This window comes from Amphichorda felina, assembly GCF_050947745.1.
Source record: "Amphichorda felina strain 45539 chromosome Unknown scaffold_5, whole genome shotgun sequence".
NCBI classification, from domain to species: Eukaryota; Fungi; Ascomycota; class Sordariomycetes; order Hypocreales; family Bionectriaceae; genus Amphichorda; species Amphichorda felina.
Genome location: NW_028145045.1, coordinates 2,672,748 through 2,692,662, shown reverse-complemented (window position 1 = coordinate 2,692,662; position 19,915 = coordinate 2,672,748). Strand labels below are relative to the sequence as shown.

General features: G+C 54.9%; 5 protein-coding genes across 5 annotated transcripts; 3 read left to right on the top strand and 2 right to left on the bottom strand.

Moving 5' to 3' along the window:
• Positions 1-169: 169 nt before the first annotated feature.
• On the bottom strand, positions 170-424 carry PAN3_1 (PAB-dependent poly(A)-specific ribonuclease subunit 3; the record flags this gene model as incomplete). The annotated part of the gene is made up of 2 exons (XM_083195085.1): positions 170-288; positions 355-424. 2 exons carry the CDS (start codon positions 422-424, stop codon positions 170-172), a joined length of 189 nt encoding a protein of 62 aa, XP_083049998.1.
• Positions 425-1,698: 1,274 nt separating this feature from the next.
• On the top strand, positions 1,699-3,304 carry ucp10 (UBX domain-containing protein; the record flags this gene model as incomplete). The annotated part of the gene is made up of 2 exons (XM_083195084.1): positions 1,699-1,827; positions 1,880-3,304. 2 exons carry the CDS (start codon positions 1,699-1,701, stop codon positions 3,302-3,304), a joined length of 1,554 nt encoding a protein of 517 aa, XP_083049997.1.
• Positions 3,305-4,863: 1,559 nt separating this feature from the next.
• ACO1O0_005671 (VHS and GAT domain-containing protein) lies at positions 4,864-6,573 on the top strand (the record flags this gene model as incomplete). Its single annotated transcript, XM_083195083.1, has 4 exons — positions 4,864-4,960; positions 5,029-5,117; positions 5,276-5,650; positions 5,704-6,573. The coding sequence occupies 4 exons, from the start codon at positions 4,864-4,866 to the stop codon at positions 6,571-6,573; spliced, it is 1,431 nt and encodes a 476-aa protein (XP_083049996.1).
• Positions 6,574-12,315: 5,742 nt separating this feature from the next.
• On the top strand, positions 12,316-12,924 carry ACO1O0_005670 (RmlC-like cupin domain-containing protein; the record flags this gene model as incomplete). The annotated part of the gene is made up of 2 exons (XM_083195082.1): positions 12,316-12,793; positions 12,857-12,924. 2 exons carry the CDS (start codon positions 12,316-12,318, stop codon positions 12,922-12,924), a joined length of 546 nt encoding a protein of 181 aa, XP_083049995.1.
• A 438-nt stretch (positions 12,925-13,362) lies between these two features.
• On the bottom strand, positions 13,363-16,800 carry ENA2_1 (P-type ATPase; the record flags this gene model as incomplete). Its single annotated transcript, XM_083195081.1, has 4 exons — positions 13,363-14,292; positions 14,489-15,552; positions 15,607-16,223; positions 16,280-16,800. The coding sequence occupies 4 exons, from the start codon at positions 16,798-16,800 to the stop codon at positions 13,363-13,365; spliced, it is 3,132 nt and encodes a 1,043-aa protein (XP_083049994.1).
• Between the last annotated feature and the right edge of the window lie 3,115 nt (positions 16,801-19,915).

Genomic DNA, 19,915 nt, shown 5'->3' with positions numbered 1-19,915 from the left:
ATATAAACATGCCTCAAAATCCCAAGCCGCACGCGTTGGGGTTCTCTTCGTGAGACGGGTCATCCCCTTAACGCGCTTACACCCAGGAAATAGAATGAACAATACTTCGGCAGTGCCGTGTGTGGGATGATAGGAATCGGTATGGTGCTCATGGACGGGAATGGGCCACCTACAGATCTGATTGGTTCGATTTGCCCTTGTTCTGGTCGTGGCTAAAGGTGCAGCCTTGGTCTTCGTATCGGCAGTGGCCGTATATCAGGACGTTTCGACATAGTGTATCCTTGTTCTCTGCAAGTAGGTGGGATTAGCAGCCACTTTATCACAAAGGTCCATCGCGCGTTGTGTGACGCGTACCACGTCCTTTCGGCCTGGGCGAGCCGACCTGGCGACGGATGTCGTTGTTCTGGTAGCGCGTGGTCGCCATTGTCGCTATGGTGCGCTGCGAAGAATACCGCCGCCTTGGCCTGAGCTACGACGTCTGGGAGAGAGGTCAGCGGGTGTGCGCGAACGGTTTGTGGGCGCGAGAAGGGGATTTGGGACAACGATGGGTCGCGCGGCGTGGGGTTCTGTGATGCGGTGGGCTGGGACAGATGGAGACTGGCGCCCAAGGGAGGGTGCTGACCTGAATCTGGCAATCGTTTCCCATGGCTCAATTGAAAGAGGCGATTTCCCGCCCATGGGGAGAATAGAGACGTGGACAACAGGACAGGGTCGCCAATGCAGCCCGAAGCTGACGAGCGCAGATTGAGGTATGGAGAGTGATGGTCGCTGGGTGATAGGAAGAGGTGGTGGGGGAGATGGATGGCGGTCCAGTTGGGCGAGCGACCGGGATTGCAGCCAGACGCCGGATGGCAAAGTATCGTTTCACCAGAAGTTGTATGGTGCGGGACATTATTCCAGTTGACGCTAGCCTGTAACACTCTGAGAGCGACGCTCTGTCCATGCCCTTAACGGGGCATCCGCCTTTGGCCATTTTGACCCGCTGTTAGAGGAAAGATAAGGATCTTAGTGTGAACTGCATCAACAGGATCGGAATATAGTCTTTGAGACACTGAATTTGATACTTCTGGATTAAAGAGTGTAGCTAGAACCCAGCTCTAGTTTACAATGGCACTTGTATTTCCAGCATTGAAAGGCCAGGCTGTGAGAGGTGAGGTGGGCTGCTACCTATGTAGCGCCCTGACATGCGATTATCTGTAATTTCACCCCGCCATCTGCAGATTCCAGTTCATGCAACTGGCAGGCTGGCAGCTCGGCTGTTACCTGGCAGGCCAAATCAAACGTCATTGCGTGGCATCACGAGCGAGCCTGTCCACGAGCCACACGATTCAACACCCTAGCACCTGATTAATTGCTTTGTGCGACCCACAGCACCTGTATTGCGCCGAAAGCTATTCTCTGGCCACCTGAGAGTACGAATTCCTATAGTCAGAGCTTGTGAGGGCGCTTTACTGGCGGCGGATAGCTTACATGCTCCCGCGATTCAGGGAACTGGGATTCTCGACTGCCCCGATTCACGAGTGCTCCAATTCACGGCCCTCCCGACCAGACCTGACATTTCCGAGCCAGTCTAAGAGGAGAACGAATATTCGCATGGCTCTTTCGAGGACATAATATATCGCGCATCTTTTTATGCCTGGAATCCAGTGCATTGAACACAGCTGAGCTAGAGACTACGCTGTCGTCGCCAGTCACAAGATGGCAGACGTTAATGTCGAGCAGCTGTCTGGGACCCAGCAAGAAGCTCTGCAGCAGTATATGCAGGTTACAAACCAGGAGGTTAAGGATGCGATCATGCTGCTAGAAAGATCACAATGGAACGTCCAGGTTGGTCTTTTGCGCTCTAACCGGATAACTCGGGCTGATAGCGGGACTCTAGATTGCCATCGCCAAATTCTTCGACGGCGAAGGGCCCGACCTAGTCGCCGAAGCTATGGCGCAAGAAATACCTCGCGAATCCGCCAGACACGAGAACCTCCAGGAGAGCCTCTGGGAGGCTGCCGCAACCCCGTCGCGGTCCCCGCGACGAGGGCGGACGGACCCAGCTCCGCGGATTGTGCCACAGCAGCCGGTCACGCAGCGGTCACCCTGGGTTGTGGGATTGTTGCTGTTACCGTTCCGCCTGGGTTGGACGGCCACCGCGACCCTGTTCCGGACGTTCCTCTACGTGCTCTCGTTCCTCCCAGCGCCATTGCGGCCCCGAGCCATCACGAACAGCGTTACAGCTGGGTTCCGGAGCAGCAGCGGGCGAAGGATGCTGATGCCTCGGGATACGGCCGCGCGGTTTAAGCGAGAGTTTGACGAGGAGTATGGGGTCAACGAACTGCCGTTCTATGAGGGCGGCATTGCGCAAGCACATGACCAGGCAAAGAAGGACCTGAAGTACCTCTTGGTGATCCTAATGTCTCCAGAGCACGACGACACCGAGTCGTTTGTGAAGGAGACACTACTTGACCCGTCCGTTGTTGAGTTTATCAAGAATCCGAGCAACAATATCATAGTGTGGGGTGGCAATGTCCTAGACTCGGAAGCCTATCAGGTATCGACCGAGTACAACTGCACTAAGTTTCCCTTCTCGGCCCTTGTGTGCCTAACACCAAAAGAGGGGAGCACTCGGATGGGCATCATCAAGCGGCTAGCCGGCCCGATGCCGGCTGCGACCTATCTCTCGGAGCTTCAGGGGGCAATTGAGAAGTACGGTTCGGATCTGGAGGGTGTGCGTGCTGATAGGGTCGCTCAAGAAGTGACGAGAAACCTGCGAACGGAGCAGGACTCGGCGTACGAGCGGTCCCTGGCCATCGACCGAGAGCGCGCTCGTCAAAAGAAAGAAGCGGCGGCAGCAGCAGTGGCCGCTGAGCAACGTGCGGTAGAAGAGGCGGCCGCAGCGGCGGTTCTGGAGGAGAAGCGCCAGCAGTGGAGAGCGTGGAGATGGACCACGATTCTTCCCGAGCCCCCAGCAGGCGACAAGAATGTTGTACGTGTGGCACTAAAGATGCCTGAGGAGTCTGGAGCGGGACGGGTCGTGAGGCGGTTCCCACAGGACGCTCCTATGGAGGAGCTTTACGCGTTCGTGGAGTGCTACGATGTCGAGGAGAGTGAGGGGAGCGCGCAGGACGTGGCGAAGCCAGATAACTATGTGCACGAGTACAAGTTCAGGATAGCGTCGACACTGCCGCGGGAGGTATATGAGCCTAGCACAACTACCACGATGGGGCAGAAGATTGGACGGTCTGGAAACCTCATAGTCGAGGAAGTGACAGGCGAGTCAGACGAGGAGGAGGACGACGTGGATGATGACGCGTAGAGGGTACTATTACATACCTAGTTACCTAGTACTATTATCCGTAGATGTTTGAGCCAATAGACGCCTACCCAGGTCACGCACAGCCTGGTCCAGTGATCATGATAATAGACGAATTTCGACAAAATCATATGATGCCACGCACCCCATTGTCGGCGGGGTTGGCAGGCTTCGGTGGCCGGTGCAAGACATCTATGGGAATGCCAGATGCGGAAGCCGGTTCTTGAAATATATTACTACTAGTACGGATACACCCGTCACTCCGTACACTGGGTGACCTCGCGTGCTTGGCGCTGACGAATGCCGCCAGACGTGGAGTGTCACCTCAGAACCCCCCGCCTAACTACGTACGGAGTAGTATTATAGAGATATCACGGAGAGCTCGTGTCGGTAGTAGTAGCTTATCGAAATGCCTTAACTCTTGAGATGTGTGTGGAGACCTACAGAGTATTCGTACGTATAAATAGTTAGTTGTTGAAACCTTGGCGGGCAGTAAAGCTCCGAAGGTACGGATATTAATACGGATGACCCATGGGGACGTCTTTGGTGTGGGTAGGCGGTTAGGGGCTGGGCAAACCGGGGTTTGCGTAGGGCTTTGAGGCTGTGCAAGCGACTCATAGGAGATGCTCACCAGCTCTGCGGGGGTGTAAGAGAGCATCACCAACAAGGTCTCAAGGAGGACAGCAGTCCGTCTGAATCCACCGCCAATCTTCGACGATCTGCCAGGGCCAGCTGCCAAACGTCATCTGCCAGGCTGCTGCCAGGCTGTCAGCGCTGCGGGCTCGAAAGTATTAGTTGCCAACGGCACGTCCATTGCGCATCGGGTGCAGACGCGGCCGCAACTCGGTTGAAAAGGCGGTAGATAACCATCCCCCATTGATTGCCTGGCTTGTGCTGCTGCAGCCTCGCGCAATTTTATTTTCCTTCCCGAATCAGTTCTGATCTTGAACGACGGGTGATCAGCTTATTGCACCTGACCAGTATCTTCCTTGCTAGCTGTTGCGCGTGCTTCGCTTCGAATCGGCCCTTGCCGCACCGCCCCTGGGGAATCAAACGCCAATCTCCAGTGCCACGCCGACGCTGAAAATAGGAACACCGAAAGGGCTAACCAGGGATCTGACAAATTCAAGGCCTGAATCCTGAAGCAACAAGCTTACTCCGTACCTCCATTGCGGATCCAGAAGCTGGGGGGACATTGTTTTCTCTCTGTTCCCTTCCAGGCTGCTAGGCAGGCAGGGCAGGCAGCTCCCCCAGGTTCCCAACATCGAACCACAGGCCGTCAACCGCCAGTCAACCGCCAATCACCCGCCACCCCCCCACGACCCGCGCGACATCGAGAACTGGGCCGAACGACTTGGCAGCCCTGCACGGCGATTCCCATATCACGCCCCCGTCAAAACCCTCCGCTCTCTTCCCTCCCCGCTCTGTTCAACTTCTTCACGCTTCGTTTGCCGTGCCCGTCGCACATTGCGCATCCTCCTAGTCCCTTCGAGTTGTGGCATCCATCGACCCCTTACTACTCCGCGCCGCAATCCCCCGCCAACGGTGGCGGTGCCGCCAATATGAAGTCCATGAAGAAGGCCCTGACCGCGAACAAGGTCCTCGGAAGCCTCAGGAAGCGAGCCAGCGGTGCGTCCATATCTCCGGCAGACCGACAAGGTATTTCTGTCGCGCCATGGCCGGCAAACTGGGCCATGGATACCTTTGCTAACGGGTGACGGATCTAGTCGCCCCCGACGCGCCATCAGCACACAACGCCGCTGCCGCCGCTTCCGCAAAGAACCAGTCGCCCGAGGCCAGCGCCAACAGCAGCGTGGTATGTCGTGCCAGTGGAATTTGTGCGCCGAGCGAATGCTGACACGACCTTCCAGAAAGCCTTCTGTGAATCAGGAGCTAGTGTCCAGGTAGGAGCGCGATGCGCCGAGTCCCCAATATCGTCCGTGCCGCTGACTGGAGGCGATGCTGCCTGCGTAGGGCGACGAGATCCTCTTCCTCCCCCCCATCGTCGATGCCGCCGAGTCGTCCCCCGCCGCCGCGGCCGAGTGCGCCCGCGTGATTCGCAAGTACCTCGACAAGCACTACTACACGCGCCCAGCATGCCAGTACAACGCCCTGATGCTCCTCCGCATCCTCACCGATAACCCCGGCGAGACCTTCACGCGGAATCTCAATGCCGAGTTTGCCGAGACGTGCCGGAAGCTGCTGAAGCACGGGCGTGACTCGAGGGTCAACCAGATGCTGATGGACACGCTTGATGATTTCCAGCACACCAAGATGTACGACCCGAATTTGCTGCCGCTGGTGGACATGTGGAAGGCCAGAAAGGAGGATGCACTCAGGAAACACGGGGTAGATATTGTCTCAAAGTGGACTCGGGAGGGGAGAGGCTAAGATTATACCAGGAACAACCACCTCCGAACCTGCAACGACAGACGCTCGGCGCACCTATTATAAACCCGCACTCGCAGAATTACTTTAACCGCAGTCAACGAGCCGGCCGCCTCCCTGATCCCATCGAGCTCGCTAGCAGGTTGGAAGAGGCACGGACATCTGCCAAGCTGCTGGAGCAGGTGGTGATGAACACGCCTCCCGGCGAGATGTTCAGCAATGAGCTTATCAAGGAGTTTGCGGACCGCTGCCAGAGCGCCTCGCGAAGCATCCTGGGCTACATGTCCTGCGACAACCCGGGGCCGGACAACGAGACCATGGAGAGCCTGATTGACACCAACGAGCAGCTGCAGACGGCGCTGAATCAGCACCGGCGTGCCGTCCTCAACGCCAAGAAGCAGCTGGGCCCCAACGAGCCGGGGGCTGAGGAGCCCACCATGACCCCGGCGGCTAATGGCCACCGGGACCGAGTGCTGGAGTGGCAGAAGACGCAGGCCCAGTTGTATGCCTCGGGCGAGCAGCCAGAGTCGCCCGATATGCCTGCACAGCCGCCGGGTAACGGAAAGGGCAAGGAAACGGAAACGACGTACAACCAGGCCGGCGTATCTGGGGCTGGACCATCCGGTTCAGGTCAAAGAGATGACGGCGACGGACCTCTCGAGGACCCGTTCCGTGACCCCCAGCCTGAGGAGTCAAATTCGCGGCACCATTACGAGCCCTTTAACCCGGGCTTCCATTCTGTCAACGGCCCGGCCGGGGGTCCTGTGACCGCGTCAGGAGCTGAGGCTGGAGGTGCGGGGCGGGTACTCTCGAGGGACAATGAGTCGGACAGCGAGATTTATGACAAAGAGCCGAAGAACAAGAACCCCGTGTATAGGTTCTGAAGCAGCCCTAGAGCGATGATTTTGTTGCGTTGATTTGCGATTTGCTATCTACGACTGAGGAACTTTCTGTTGGACGAAAAGACAAGAAGTGCGGCTGATATCTCTACTATCATTGTTATCATCATCAGAAGCAGCAACGACAGAGGAGGAAGGGGAAGAATCATAAGCAGCATACAATGCACAGAGCATGGCGCGAGATGAAACTTGTCGGGATATGGTTTCCTTGACGAATATACCTACTACCTAGCGTATTCCTTCCATTTTTGGTTCCGGATCATGAACTCATGTACTCTTTATTATTATTATTTTTATTTTATTTTCCTACTGGAGCAATTAGAAGAAGGAGCCTGTCCCTCTGCTTACGCGTCCTCCCTGCTGTCCCCTCATCTCTAGCTACCCATACGGACAACCGATCCCCCCTCGCAAGTGAATCTCGAATTAGAGTTGGCTGGGCCCCCAGAGGCAGCATGCATCATGCATCTGTGGGGGCTTGGAGCGTGGCGGCAGGACAAATGATCTGCGGAGTCCCCTCCCTACCTAATATGAACATGGTCCTTGGATCGTATTAGAGAGCTTCCGCAGCTCCATTAATGCTGCACAGGCGCTGGGGATAAACCTGGCCGTAGCCGCAGAGGGCCGGGGAACACCCTGCTCCCCTAGGGGCCCTGCCGCTACGCTTGGCGTGATGGTGGATAGCCTGTATGATACGGGGTCTGGGCGGGGATGTTCTCCGCGAGGCTTATTATTTGATGCTATTTATCGTGGACGATGAGGAGATGCTATGAGAATAAAGAGAGGAAGAAACCTTTTTGCTCTGGGAGAGCCCTGAAGTGTAGGATGAAATATGATGGATGCTTGTGTAGCAACACAAATACTCGGGGTTGCTGAACAAGGGCTTTTCTCGGATTCCATATCTGATATGCCTCTGGTCACTGTAATACTGGATTTCTGCAGATGTATGCATAAGGAAAATGGAAAGAACCATGTCCACAAGGCATGCGATTCGCCCACAGAGCCGCGCTGCGTGTCACCTGGTCGGGACAAGAGGTGCTTCTCCGTGAGATATGCCTCGAAGGGAATAGAGTTGCGTGGGAAGAGTAAGACAGGGAGCGAGGATCCTGGCCTAGGGTCCTTAGGGTTCCACAGGCTCGGGCTCCGGAGCGCTTGGTGGATTATCATCATGTATTGATATGTGATCCGAGGAGAACATTGTTGCGGGGAGACCAGGCAGGGCCGGGGTTGGGTGACTGATATCAAAGCATGAGGTGGCTCGTACTGCCTAAAAGAGGACAATATTGAAGTCATAAGTTGCGTTGAGATTTGAGATTTGATCCGGAACAAGCGCGGATCGATCGTTGATGCATTATGGTGCTGATGGTGGTGCAGTGCATGCAGCACGGCTCCGGAAGCCAAGCCCGACTACGTATAGTAGTACTCCACTAAAGGTCGGTGAATGTGCAAGCATATATGCAGGAAACAAAAGCGAAGCGAAGAGATGGAAATAGGCTCAGTCAAATGCAATATACTAAATGGTAAGACTAGTCTAGACTTTTATCTTTCTCCGAATTATACTAGCAGCGGTGAGTGGAAGTTGGAGAAGGGGGGGGGGAGGGTCGGTGTGAGCTAGAGACGTGAGGAGCTCTTTACATCGACATCGCTGCCATTTCCCAACAATGGAAGGCAACAACCTCCAGCAGCGACCAAGACCTAGCCCCAACACGCACAAAATCACTACGTCGCTACGAAATGGGCAGCCTCTAGTATCATGGCGGCTTACACGCTTACACCCCTAGTCGGGTTGTGCAACGGATATCGAGCCCGACAGGGATTGGGGGTTTCTATGCGCGGTGAGTGTGAAGGTACTCCTGCTGGGATGGCCCCGTCTGGCTCCATGTGACCGCTGAGTTCTCGATCAGACTATCGGTATTCAACAAGAGGCTGCACGTAATGGGCTGCGGCTTACTGCACCAGCAGCTCATAATACTCATGCGACCACTGCATCGGCCCTCGCCGCTGAAGCACCGAGCATCGATGGTTCCAAGTTCCGAGTCCGAACTGGGCTGCTCCACAGCCATGAATTGCGAGCCGAATCTGGATCCCTGCCAGCTTCGCGCCCGGCCGACAAGGCGCAAGGAGACGACGAAGGAGACTAGAAAATAGCTACGCTGCACCTACCATGGAACTCTCAATTCCCATCGCATGATGATGATGATGTTGTTTTTGTTGTTGTCGTTGTTGATGGGCAACCTTCCAACAAACGACCCTTGGAACACCCCGTCGGTCCGGCCCCTCTTAACCAAAATCCGGGACTAGCATAGAGGCTCTTGGAGTGATTGGCTCCCATGCCTCTTTGGATTCCTCTTTGGGTCATTCTTGCGAAAATCGATGGGATGCTACCAGCAGAAGCTTCAGGCTGTCTTTCGCCGGACATCTATCTGGCCCAAACTAAAAGGCCCGAGAGGGGAATTTGCGTTTCCCTATCTACAGCCTATTTGGATGCTTGTTCATCGTCGGCATCCGAGCCTGCTCTCAGCGAAATGGCGAATAGCGCATCTCTCCACGATATCGCTGGGGATCCCGGCAATGACGGGCCATTGTCCGTCCCCCCAAATCTTCAGCACTTGACCTGCTCGATTGCGGGGCCATCCGCGGTTCTGAGAATGGGCTTCTTGTCTAGAACTCGCACGTGCGCAACCCCCATTTCACAAAACCACTCTCACTTGGCACGAGCGACTAACATTAGCCTGCCGTTGGTCTGTCGCTGGAACTCCGTTAGTCCGTTGCCCTTTAAACGTGGCACAACCACGACATCATGTTTTGGTCCACTTGCCACTTGCTGACGGGTTGACTTCTGAGTCGTCTCATCCATCTCACTCGCCGCCCTTGCCTTAAGTGGCATAGGGACGAATGAGCTTGCAGTGTGCACCGCGTATAAGCTCATATCACTTGGTATACCGGGCTGCTGCATCCGATCAGCTCATCACCCTCTATTATTTTCCCCGTCTTTGTTTCTGTCACTTGACATGACAGGTCCAACAGCATCTGCTGATGCTGATGTCCGTACTTGAGACAATGTCGTCGACTATGAGTACAGATGTGCTCGCATCGCCTCTCCCGCATTTCTTCACCCCCACGTCTCCTCCTACGCTGCGTCCTTCCAAGTCTCGACGTCGACTTTCTCAACTGGGCACAACAAACCACTCCTGTATGGATCTGTCGAAGGCATCACTTGGTCAACTTAGCTCGGAACTTATGACCCTGGTCTGTGAACAGGTGAGGATGACCGGGGCATAATGATGAATGGGTGAGAGCCACCGGCTAATATCCCGTTTCTAGCTGCGATGGGTCGACTATCCGTCCTTATTTAGATTGCGGTGTGTCTCAAGGAGGTTCGATTCCATTACTACGCCTGTACTCTACCGGACGCTGGAGCTCAATGGACGCTTGGTGCAACCAGACGCCTACGTCGTGTACCCAGCAGCCTTTGGGCACATTGCGCATTATACCAAGCATGTTGTGATTCGCAGCGGGCTGAACCCCATTGGTATTCGACACGTACTGCAATGGACTGGGTTTATATCTACTATAACGTTAGTAAGTATTTGGCGTATTCGGGATACAATGCTAATTCGATAGGTAGATGGGTTTTTGAGTCAGACGAGTTGGAGCAAGACGGAGTATGGCTACCGTCAGATGTACTGGACCTGGAACGCATGAAAAAACACGGAACACGACTATCTGTGGAGAATTACCCAATGCGACAGTTCGATGAAAACTCGAATATCAGAGCGCTACCTAGCAGTTTATTGGTATCGCTCAAATTGGCCAGTCCAACGCCTCCACTAACTACACGGTTAGCCTCGCTGAAGCAATTACTCCTCCTATCTCGGAACCTCGAAGTCCTTCATTACCAGGACCGTGGTCAGGGGACTCGACTGAAGTTCGACAAAGGGGAGAGAATGCCATCGCTGAGAGACCTGTCGCTCCGATCATACGATTGGAACCACTCGGAAGATGAAGTAAGGGAGCATTGGAACCTTTCGCAGCTTAGATCCCTCGAGCTCATCTCAGTTCCCTACTTCAACTTTCTCAGCTCTGTGCACTTCCCGGAGCTATCAAATCTTACCTCCTTGCACATAGAGGACTGGAGTGCGCATCTTCCAGACCGCAGACGCGAGGCCACTCTGCTATTAAATAGCCTGATCTGGCACCATATCAGGAAGTTGACGTCTCTGGAAGTTACCTGCCACATTGAATTATTCCAGCTGGATGCCATATTGTACCACGGAGGTTCCCTTCAAAAGCTTCGACTGAGGGATCACGTTGGTTTCGGAGACGAGGACCGCCGTTGCCCCACGCTTCGGCCTGACGACATGGCACGATTGGCGAGGAACCTGCCCATAATGCACACGTTGGCCGTGGATATGGACGTTCAACGGTGTGTTCCTGAGCAGTTCTTACTGTCTCTTTTGGAGTTTCCCAGGTTAGAAAACCTCACATTGTATGTCCAAACCTTGGTCTCGGCAGCGGACGAATACATTCCACGGATGGACCAAGACTACCATGCCGCGATGGCTATTTTCCGGGCCCTGACAAAGGCACGAGAAGCCGACCGACCCGATCATCCCTGGAAGCGGATCACCATAAATGTTGGTGGGTGGCGCCCAATCATGGTCCGCAGACTCAGCCGATCCTGGAGGGAGCTCAACGAACATGGCATATTCGCCGAGAGGTGTTTTATCCTGGAGAGAATACAGGGGCAGTACAGATCCAAGGAGGAACTGAGCATTGAGAGCCTTTCTACTAGGGCGACGCCGGAGCGATGAGGACCACGCGCTAATAGGAAGCAAGTGGTAATGGAACAGAGGCATGGCGTTGATGATTTATAGACATACAAGGATTAGATATTGACTACAGTGCATGATAGGTAGTCTGTACAAGCGTCTGACTAGGTGTAAGGGCCATAACCCATTCATTCCGACATAATTCGCCTGCTTCCATACAAGAGCAGTACATACACGGGCTCTACTTGGTCGCTAACATGGCCCGCGCCTCAAAATTGATCTCCGCACACCTCCTCTACCTCCCCCCCGAATAGTCCTGCCCACAACCGCGACGTTGGTCCTAGAGGGCGAAGATGTTGAAGTTGGCGATGAAGTGGGCGAAGCAGCCCGCAGGGAAGGAGGAGCTGAGCTTGTGGGAGTCAGGCTTCTGGTACTTGATGACTACACCAGCCACTACCACCAAACCCTCCCCTTTTGCCCGGAGAATGAGGAGGCGATTGAGGAGGTTGAGAGTCGTGTTGCCGGTCTGGCGGGCGTAGGAAGCAGCGAGGGAAGAGAAGTAGGTGGGCGTGGGGAGAGATGGCACTAGGTTGTGCGACATGGCGTTTGGGCCGTGAAGGTTGTATTACTGATTACTCACTATGTAGGTAGGTATGTCGTATGAGTTGATGGCGGGAATGAGGCAGCATGCCGTCGAGAGCGGGGGATCTCGACGGGACCAGCGGCATCTGTGCATGTAAGGGGTAAGCACTAACACTGCCTGTCGTCTACAAGGCTGAATCATTCATATGAGAGCTGTCGTGTAAGCTGACCGGCCACATACCGATATGAATCAACGTCCCACACAAGCAGTACGGGATACTAGCTATTCGCAATAAAGAGCAGAATTTCCAATCCCTCTTCTCCTCGACCCATCAACATCATCTCTTCCACTCATCAAGCAAACCTGCTATCCAAAATGCTCCTCTCTCGGCTCTTCCTCCCCCTCTCCCTCACCAACTTCTACATCGCGGCCACCCTCGCAAAGAACCACCAGCCCAGCAACTCCCTCCCAGGGCACTCCCTCTCCGCCGCCGAAGTCATCTCCCTCCTCTCCCTCGAGCCCACGGCCGAGAAGGGCTTCCTCCACGAGACCTTCCGCGACGCGTACCACCTCCCCTGCGCGGCCAACCGCTCCGCCAGCACCGCCATCTACTACCTCCTCACGGGCGCCGAGTCGTTCTCGCTGTGGCACAAGGTCGACCAGACCGAGGTGTGGCACTACTACGCCGGCGCGCCGCTGAGTCTGTACATGGCCGACGACGAGGGTGGTGGTAGGAGTGAGGTGTTCATGGGCGCGGATCTGGCGGGCGGGATGAGGCCGCAGGGGGTTGTGCCCAAGGATATGTGGCAGCGGGCGAGGAGCTGGGGCGAGTGGACCCTCGTTGGAACAACTGGTAAGCTTTTGCCCCTTTCGCTTGTTGGAATGTTTGCTGTTCCAGGTACTGACGTGTGGGCAGTGGCGCCGGGATTCGAGATTAGTGGAGTCATTGTAAAGCCGGAGGGATGGAATCCTGGGGACCCCTGATGAATGAATGGACCGATAAAGAGCCTGTCCTCTAGCCATGCATCACAAAGACACATGGGAACTTGGGTGACCTCAAGGTCTGTTGATAGCAATCTAGCCTAGGTACTAGTACTATCTATAGTAGGATACACATGATAGGTAAAGATACGAACCACAAACCCAGTCGGTCTTTTTTCTATTCCTTCTTTTTGTTTCACTCTCCAAAACGAGACTTGCCGATGGGAGAGGAAATAAGCAATCTAATTAGTTAACATTCACCGTTCAACGAAGAGATGTTGAATCACGACGTTGAATGTCGCCAGCAGTGCCATCATGTTGAGCAGAGCCAACATGACAAGACTCTCTCACGATGGAGAAAGGAGCGAGAAGCACGGAGCTGGGAGCAAAACACGGGGTTGGGAGCGCAGGGCAGGAACGGCCAGGGAGGGCTGCCCAGATCTACTGCGCCTTGGACGCCTCCGTATCCTGCGACGAGGATTCGGCGCCCAGGTAGTCGCCAAACACGCGCTGCTCAATGTCCATGTCCTTCCAGGCCAAACCGAGCGTCTTGCGGCCCTGGCGGCGGAAGTAGACACGCTTGGCCCACTTCCACGCCTCGACGCCAGCAAAGAACAGGATCGCGGCAATGAAGACGATGCCCCACTCCCAAGAGATTCTGTAGTGTTTGAAGACGTACGTGCTCAGCGTGGGGATATAGATAAGCGGGAAGAGGGTGAAGAAGCCAAGCATGATGGCCCAGAACAGGAACTGGTTGCGCCACACATCGTACATCCACTGGGTGAAGTACTTCTTGGATCCTGGCTGCATGCGGAAGAAGGACCTTCGCATGTCCACCATTTCCCAGGCGAGGAACAGGGCAAACCACGTCAGGCAGGCAAAGGTGGTGGCGCGTGCACGGAACACCGTCTTGCACTCGTCACCAAACGACTCGTTGCAGCCGTTGCCGAGGTTGCCGTCGCCGAATCCAAAGACGACAAGGGAGAAGCTGGCCAGGCAGAGCGCTGTGATCCAGAGGCCATACACGACCATGTCAACAAGGAACTCGTTGGTAAAGACACCTGCCTTGAGCGACTGAGGGGGGCGGCGCATGATATCCGACACAGCACGCTCAAAGCCTAGACCCATATCCGGCATGCCAGACGTGGCCATGATGATCCAGATGATCTGCACGGGGGCCAGGGGAAAGACGGAGAGACCGCGCTGATCCTTGAAGGCAAGACCTACGAGAAGAGTGCCGGCCTGGGCTACATTCTCCGAGAGAACGTGCAGGATGAACTTTTGGATGTTGTCAAAGATGCGGCGGCCTTCCTCAATGGCAGCTACGATGGAAGCAAAGTTGTCGTCCGTCAGAACAATGTCTGAGGCGTCCTGTAATTGGATCAGCGAGTAACACTTTTTTTAATGGAGTCGGGGTACCTGCTTTTGCCACATCGGAACCTGCTTGGCCCATAGCAATGCCAACATCGGCGCGACGAAGGGAGGGGGAGTCATTGACGCCATCACCCGTCTAGATACTTTGTTAGTCATTTGCCAATACCAATTAGATGCATTGGGGTTATCTTACCATGGCACAGAAACGCTTCCTACGGTGCAGTGCTTCAATCATCCGCACCTTGGTGGAAGGGGCACACCTAGCAATGACCAGAGGGAGAACAGGCAGCTGGTCAACCTGGTCATCCGTGAGGCTATCGAAACTAGAGGCAGTCATGACCATGGCATCGGCAACGTTGCGGGCGACGGCCTCCATTCGAGATGGCAGAATGCCGACTTCGATGGCGATGGCCTTGGCAGTTTCGGGGTGATCGCCTGTGAGCATATGCACCGAGATACCGGCCTCGTGGCAGCTTCGAACAGCAGGGGCCGACTCAGGACGAGGGGGATCGTACAGACCGATCAGACCGTGGAAGATCAAGTCACATTCCACGGTGGCACGGTCAACCTCATCACCCTTTTTCAGGGGATAAGTATAGGGCTTGCCCGCCAGGGCGAGGACGCGGAGTCCGAGACCGGCAAACACTTCCATGTTGCGCAGGATCTCCTGGCGGAAGTCATCAGTCATATCTACCAGCTCACCCGAGTCACTGGGAGAGTACTTGGTGCAGATCTGAATGACACGCTCGACGGCTCCCTTGGTGTAGGCCGACAGCTCGCCAGTCCCGTTATTCTTCATGACGACAGACATGCGCTTGACGTCCGAATCAAAGGGAAGTTCAGCGATGTCAGACCACCCTGGCTTCTCACCAGTGGTGCGCTCGACTCGGTTAAAGCCAAAGCGAGACGAGAAGACCTGGATAGCGATCTCAGTCGGATCACCTCTTGCCTCCCAGTGGTCACCCTTGTGGGCAACAGTAGCAAGGTTGGCAAGCGAGGCGACATCGAGGAACGCCGGGAGGCTGTTCTTGCTCTGCGAAACTAGCTCATCCGGCTTGCCAATGGAACCACAGGCGTCACCGCCGATCTTGAAATCGATGCGGTGGGGGGACTCGGTGTGAAACCGGATGTCACCGGCTGTGGGGTCGAATGGCGACATCGAGTTCTCGACGGTATAGGTACCCTTACCCGGCAGCCAAGCGCCACGAGCAACCATCTTGCCTTGTGTCAAGGTACCAGTCTTATCGGAGCAAATATCTTGAGCAAGTTAGAACGGAAACATCTATGCATAGTGTTGAGAGGGCCACATACCAGTGACAGCGCCGAGAGCCTCGAGCGACTTGAGATTGCGGACAATGACATTTCGCTTAACCATGCGCTTGGTTCCAGCGGCCATGGTGATAGTAAGCACAACGACCAAGCTAGCGGGGATCATAGAGAGACCAGTGGCCACAGCGTAGATAACGACCTCCCTCTTGGGGTTAAACTTGTTGGCGGCAAGGCAGATGATGGCGCAAACAATGGCAATGCCAAAAAGAAGCATAGCCAACTTGGAGAGCTTCTTCTGCAGCGGTGTCCCAACGTTAACGCCCAGGAAACGGCCGATGGCATCCGTCATGGTCAGGGTGTAGGCCTCGAGGTAGCGATGGGGCTTGGCAGTGCCATCGGGCTTGCGCTTGACGGGGCGGACCTTGGAGTCCTTCTTTCGGAGCTCAGCCGCGATGGCACCAATCTCGGTGTAGACACCGGTAGCAAAGACAATACCCTTGGCGCGGCCCTTGGTCACGGTCGACGAGCTGTATGCGACGTTGAGACGATCGCCAGGGCCCGTCTTCTCGTCAAAGGTAGCATCCTCGTTCTTACGCACGGGGAGGGACTCTCCAGTGAGGAGGGCTTCGTCCGTCTCGAAGTTGACAGCCTCGAAAACTCTGAAAGAGGGTTCATTAGTCTTTGGTGTCAGGTGTGTGGGAGGGATGCTCCTTACCGAATGTCGGCGGGAATGGTATCACCCATCTTGACCTCGAGCAGGTCGCCAGGGACAACCTCGCCAGATGGAATCGTCACCAAGTTACCCTCGCGGACCACGCGAGCGGTGGGGGAGCTGAGGGAACGTAGGGAGTCCATGGTCTTCTCAGCCGAGTACTCCTGGAAGAACCCGACGATGATGTTGAGAGCAATAACAGCGGCGACGACGGCACCCTCGATGTAGGAACCGATACCGAAACTAACGGCCATAGCTAGGATGAGGACCATAGTCATGGCGTTGGCAACCTGGGCAATGATGATCTTGACGGGGGACACGCCCTCGGCCTGGCCGAGCTCGTTGGCGCCATATTCATCAAGGCGGGCTTTGGCGTCGGTAGGGGAGAGACCAGAAAGCCTGTCGGCCTTGAGCTCCTCGACGACCTGGTTCAGCGAGAGGCTGTGAGCAGGCAGCGACATGGGCCGGTTGGCCTGGCCGCTGACGTGCCCCTCGGCGGGCCTCTTTTCCTGATCCTTACCCATTACACAAAAATGGACAAGACCCTTAAATGTTATTGAGATTCTGGGTGGTTCCGGCCGAATTCACTGGCCGGGACGACGATGGTGGTGGTGCGGTAGATGGTAGCGGACTCCATCAAGGTGCGAGACGACAGAGGAGACGGATAGAGGGGTTCCCAGGAGCGGGATAGACTCGCTGGAGACCTCAGAATGGCGCGGGATGGAGAGATCTAGGATAGAGTGCAGGAGATGGGAAGTCTTCGGGAACAATCCTCAGTGGCTATAGACGATTGGGTCCCGAGCTGTGATAGACGGATGGTATTGATGACGGGATGTGCAGGAGGAAGAGCGAGAGTGGACGGAGGGGCAGATCAGGCGGAGAGTTGGGCTTTAAAAACAGGCACATGGGGTCGCTCGTGTTGGCTGGGGAGATGGTCCCCAGTATTATTGCCCGCAGCGGCTTGGCGGCGTAGATTTGGTAGGTGTTGCAGGCCAATCTGCAACGCTCCCTGTACCACGGGGCGCAGTCTTACCCACTCTCACCCACCATTGTCCACTGTCACCCACTGTCGCCCCCCCCGCTAGTGGGCTAGCTGCAGCCTGCGACTCGATTCCAGTGTCGTCCGTCTGATAAGGCCTGGGCAGATCCGCCATTGCCCGCTGTAGGATGCGAATCGGACGAATAAAAGGAGGCTTCTAAAAATTACCTGACATTGCCATGCATTCGACTTCTTGTCCAAGGCTCGCAGCCGTCGGGTGCGGCTCAATTGAGCACACGCGGGCCATTAAACTTTTAGAGTTGGGGCTGACCATGTTAGCGCCGTTTCTTGGGGGTCTGGGGCCCCACTGAGGGGCTGCCACAGTGCTACAGGAGGAAGGTCCAACGAGCCTGGCAGTGGGGGAGTGCGGTGAGGGGACGGACTTCACCGAGTCTGCTAATAGGTACTACGTAATAACAGGGACGCACGCATCAACCTTACAGGTTCCCCGGTTAGTTCAACTTGAATTTACTGTCGTCATGGCTTGGATCGACAACCGGCTTTTGTAGCGGTGTGACTGTGCTACGACTCAAAGTTACAACCAGGGACCAGGGTGAATAGTTGTAGTATCTGTCTCCTACATGGTGTGTCAGGAGCTAGGGAAAGATAAGCGAGGAGAGTTACCGATTTGATTGCTGAGACTTGGTGCATGAAAAGTACCTAGGTACGGATAGGTACTCCTACTATTACATAGTAGGTAGGTTTGAAATGTCAGTTACTGCATTCACATCTGAGGGCCTCGGTTGCGGTTATACAACTTATTTCCCGCAGCGTACGTACGTGTGTATCCGTACCCTTTGGTGTCTCACGTGTCCACCTTCTTCATGGGTGCTTACCTTCTTGGCCAACTCTTGGCAACCCCGACCTACTGTGTAATAGTTCACGTTTCCTTCGCTAGCTAGGATAACAAACGCCGCTAGTATGTGATACAATAGGGGCTTCTCTAATACTAGTCACTGCATTAAGCACTGTCAATTTATAGCAATAGGCCCCTTTCTAGGTAGACAAGCCGATTTGTCGCCAGTCGGATGCCCAAGGTAGTCACATGCAGCCCGCACCCTGCCTTCTGCCTAGTGGCCTCCACCCTTCCTCAAGAATTGAATCGGATTCCCCGGTTCTTCCTCGTATGCACGATAATGATTATGCCATCCAGGTGTGCAACCGGGCCATTTATACAGTTGCTCTTCAAGGGGCGAGGGGTTCCGTCTCTTTCCAAGCCCTGATGTAGCCTCTGGCTACTTGGGCCCCTCACGGGCGTCAGAACGCGCGTAGCACCAGAACGTTCCGGCGCCTTGGTTGTATCTAGAACTATAACAGTACAGAATTCCCAGGAACTGGCGGCTCTTTTACATTTCTAACAAAACTGAGAGCTGACTAGCTGGAAGCCAATTTGGTAGTGGATGGTCATATCGCGGGCGAGGTCAAGCAGACTTCTCAGAATCTAGCCCTGCATGGTAAAGACGGACATGATCCGTGGCCCGCTCAGGCGCCATACTCTGTGCACAACATACGAGCCATGCTGTATGGGCGACTGGGACTCATACGTCTTAAGACCTAGGCTGCGGTCGGGGCGAGTCAGTCTCCAGCATGCGCAGCTTGCCTTCGGAGTAAGGGTGATGCTGCGACTGGAGAACCCGTCGTCCTGGCGGACTGCAACGGGCATGGGACGGTATCCGTTGATGTAGACGGCCTCCTCGACCGAGGGATGTGTGGCCAGAGCAGCGGTGACATGCTCGCCGAGGCCCCCAATGGCGCCTGTGACAATGGAGACAGCACCAGGGAGGCTGAATCCCCAATAAGTTCACTCGTGTACCACGGCTGCGCAGGTATCGACCCTGCTTTGTACACTACCACGCACCTCTCGACGTTGTTGCCTTTGTCAATGGGGATCCTCGTCAAAAGGCTGCTAGATTGTTCCACGCCATGAACGTCGGTGATACACTGCCCTTAATCCCATGTTGCGCACCAGACTCAACGAAGACGTCGGTCGGGGCCCAAGGCTGTCACTGACGTCTCGCTAGCGTCGAGACTTGCTGCCTTTACTGGCAAGTTCATATCATTTCAATCAAACTATGTCTTCTTTAATAAGAAGCCCCATCACTGGACATTTACTACAGCAGGGTAGTTGATTCAAAATAGAGTCTTTACCTGGAAAAGGTCTCTGGTGAGACGGATTACTCTCAGCCGTTGTAACACCTAATGATATTGCGGAGGTTGGGTCAGGAGACCACCGTCTAGGAGGATGCGCAGCCCACCCTCCTACGCTGCATGGCATGGGACGGGAGGTAATGCAAAATGCATGATGAAGCTGGCTCTGGCGAATGGTCTTCTCTCCGATGCAGCACGAGGATCCCACCTGCATTAGAGTTACATGTAGCTGTCTATAGGCATGTACCTGGTGGTAGCGCGGAGCTTGGAAGGTTGATGATGATGCAGATGCTATTATCTATGTTATTTTGTGCAGATACCATATATGAACCTCAAGCAACCTCAAGCATGTGTTCAAAATATCACACATCATATTTACGCCGGATTTTCCAATATCAGCTTCCAGGGCCTCGTTGAAGCTAGTTCGAGTATATGACAACACATACTAAACT